The sequence below is a fragment of the Penaeus monodon genome, chromosome 6 (assembly GCF_015228065.2).
Source record: "Penaeus monodon isolate SGIC_2016 chromosome 6, NSTDA_Pmon_1, whole genome shotgun sequence".
In the NCBI taxonomy this organism is placed as follows: Eukaryota; Metazoa; Arthropoda; class Malacostraca; order Decapoda; family Penaeidae; genus Penaeus; species Penaeus monodon.
The window spans coordinates 17,050,594-17,053,093 of NC_051391.1; the positions used below are offsets into that span (position 1 = coordinate 17,050,594).

Genomic DNA, 2,500 nt, shown 5'->3' on the forward strand with positions numbered 1-2,500 from the left:
GCCAATATTAGAGGCCGACCTGTGTGGATTAGAAAGCCGGCTACTCCCCACAACCTTCCAACTGTGTATTTCATTCATTTCTTATAGGTAAATTTGTTGTTGACCAGTGTAATAATAACAATAGTAATGATAACAATACTAATTATAACAGTGATAATAATAATAATAATCCGATGTGACTTCCGACAGCATGTCGCTGTCGGAAGTCACTCATTTCTCTCCGTAGGACTTTTTTCCTACTTAATAATAATAACGATAATAATGATAATTATTATTATCATTATTATCACTATCGTTATCATCCTCATTATCATTACCATTACCATTATCATGTCATTATCATTATCAATATCTTATCATTACCATTATCATTATCATTACCATTATCATTGTTATTATTATTATTTTATCATTATTATTATTATCATCATCATCATCATCATCATCATCATCATTATCATCATCATCATAATCATCATCATCATCATCATCACCATCATCATCATCACTATCACTATCATCATTCATCATCATCATTACCATCACATCATCATCATCATAACCATCATCATTCATCATCATCATCATCATCATCACCATCACATCATCATCATCATCATCAGTATTATAATTATCAATACTATCAATATTCTAATAATGATAATAATGACGATAATGTTAATGGTAATAATAGTGGTAATAATAACAACCACGATACCCATAATATCCTTCAAAGAAATACCGGTTACAGTATACCGTAAAGACTTGTGATATATCGAGTGTTACATTCGGTGGACAAAAACGTGTAGTATGTTAACTTTTGGTAATGATTTTATAAATTTCCTTTTACTAAATTAGAACCTGCGCATTATACAGTTTTGTGATCGAAAAAATAATTAGCATGCACTGCCGCAGCTGTAAACTCGATATTACTCAATTGCGTCCTGCATGATACATCGAATGACAATGAATATTCAGTATCGATGATTGTGAATGAAAAAAAAATCGTACATCAATATATATATATATATATATATATATATATATATATATATATATATATATATATATATATATATAATGTATGTATGTGTAAATAAAATTATAGAGCGCAAAATAAACCCTATGCGGTAACTCTTGTCAGCTGTTTCTCATCAGCTGATCGATATAAACAACAACCAAAAGTCTACGGAACGGCGTGTTGATGAGGTTGTCTGCCATTGAATCCACCCTGATTCGTGCACGCAGTATTGTCATAGCATGAATCCATGTAATGTCGTCATCAGGAAGATCCTACTAAGTCACAGGAGACTATTTTTAGATGGGGGACTTTTGGGGAGGAGATCTGCGTTGTACGCAAACAGTGGTAGAGCTGTTGGTGCCCCAGTCTTGGCATCGGGTCACCACACTGTACCCTGCTTCACCTCGCACCTCATTAGGTTAGTGCATGACACATACTGATGTAATTCTCACTGCGTAGATATATTAAGAGTAAATATACTGTTTGTTGCAGCTTGTTATTTTATTAAAGTTTTATTTAATCCAGTTCATAGAAGATACTTGAAAATCAGATTTGCTGGGTATTGGCTCTAGTGTACAGTGTTCATTTAAAGTGTAGATACTGGAAAGAAAAATAAATAAAACAATTTTTTTAGATCACTTGAAAGGGTTTAACTTCAATTACCCATAAGAAGTAATACATTTAGTTCAACATAAAACTACTTGCATTTATAATACAATATAAGTACATTTCCTGTATAACTTCAGCATGTACTCCTCTGATGTGTAAATCAGAAATGAAGTATTAAGAATAGATTATAATGTCTCTAAGGGTGTGTAAAACAGAAAGTAAAGGTAAGGCCACAAATTGCTTATCTTCAGATCTTTTTGCCAGTGCAGATAAGTTTAGGGATGCCATGGCCTCTTAGCTTGTAATCCAGTAAAGGCAAATCAACTTCCATCATGTTTTATATGGCAAGATAGTACTTGTCAACCTCCTTAGTAATATATAGTCAGTTAAGGAATCACTTGGGGTCCTGTTACCAGTGAAGAAGTTTAGCCCCATGCTTAGCTGGCAATCTATTAGTACTGATTGAAGTAAAGGACTTCATATATACTAGCGATATTGTTAATCAGGCTTTTTAAAATTTTTATTCGGGAAAGGAAGTCCGATTGAAGAACAAATGTATGGGGTCGCAAAAATGCTGAACCTTTCTTCAAGTTATTTTATTACCTTATGAAACATACATCAACCATCTGGCCCTCAGTTCAGTTGCAAATAACTGTTTGTTCCTATAAACTTTTGCTTAAACTTTTCATTTTCAATCAGATGTCACTTGCAGTATATAATGAGAGGTACATTTCTACTTGGACCCAATTATATTTTAGAATAACAAAAATTATACACCATATTTGAGTTGGTGTATAAAATACAATATTTATTGTAAAAAATCTCAGAATGTGCATTCTGTACATGTAATATATACCCTAGGTATATAGC

The 2,500-nt window shown here is 32.4% G+C and overlaps 1 protein-coding gene across 1 annotated transcript in view; it reads left to right on the forward strand.

Annotated features, from left to right (window-relative positions):
• The first annotated feature begins 1,162 nt into the window (after positions 1–1,162).
• Positions 1,163–2,500, forward strand: part of LOC119574285 (malonyl-CoA decarboxylase, mitochondrial-like) — a 20,523-nt gene continuing 19,185 nt past the window's right edge. The window contains exon 1 of the mRNA XM_037921478.1: positions 1,163–1,439. Coding sequence (XP_037777406.1) covers positions 1,261–1,439 — 179 coding nt within the window. The 5' untranslated portion in view covers positions 1,163–1,260. The remainder of the gene's footprint in view (positions 1,440–2,500) is intronic.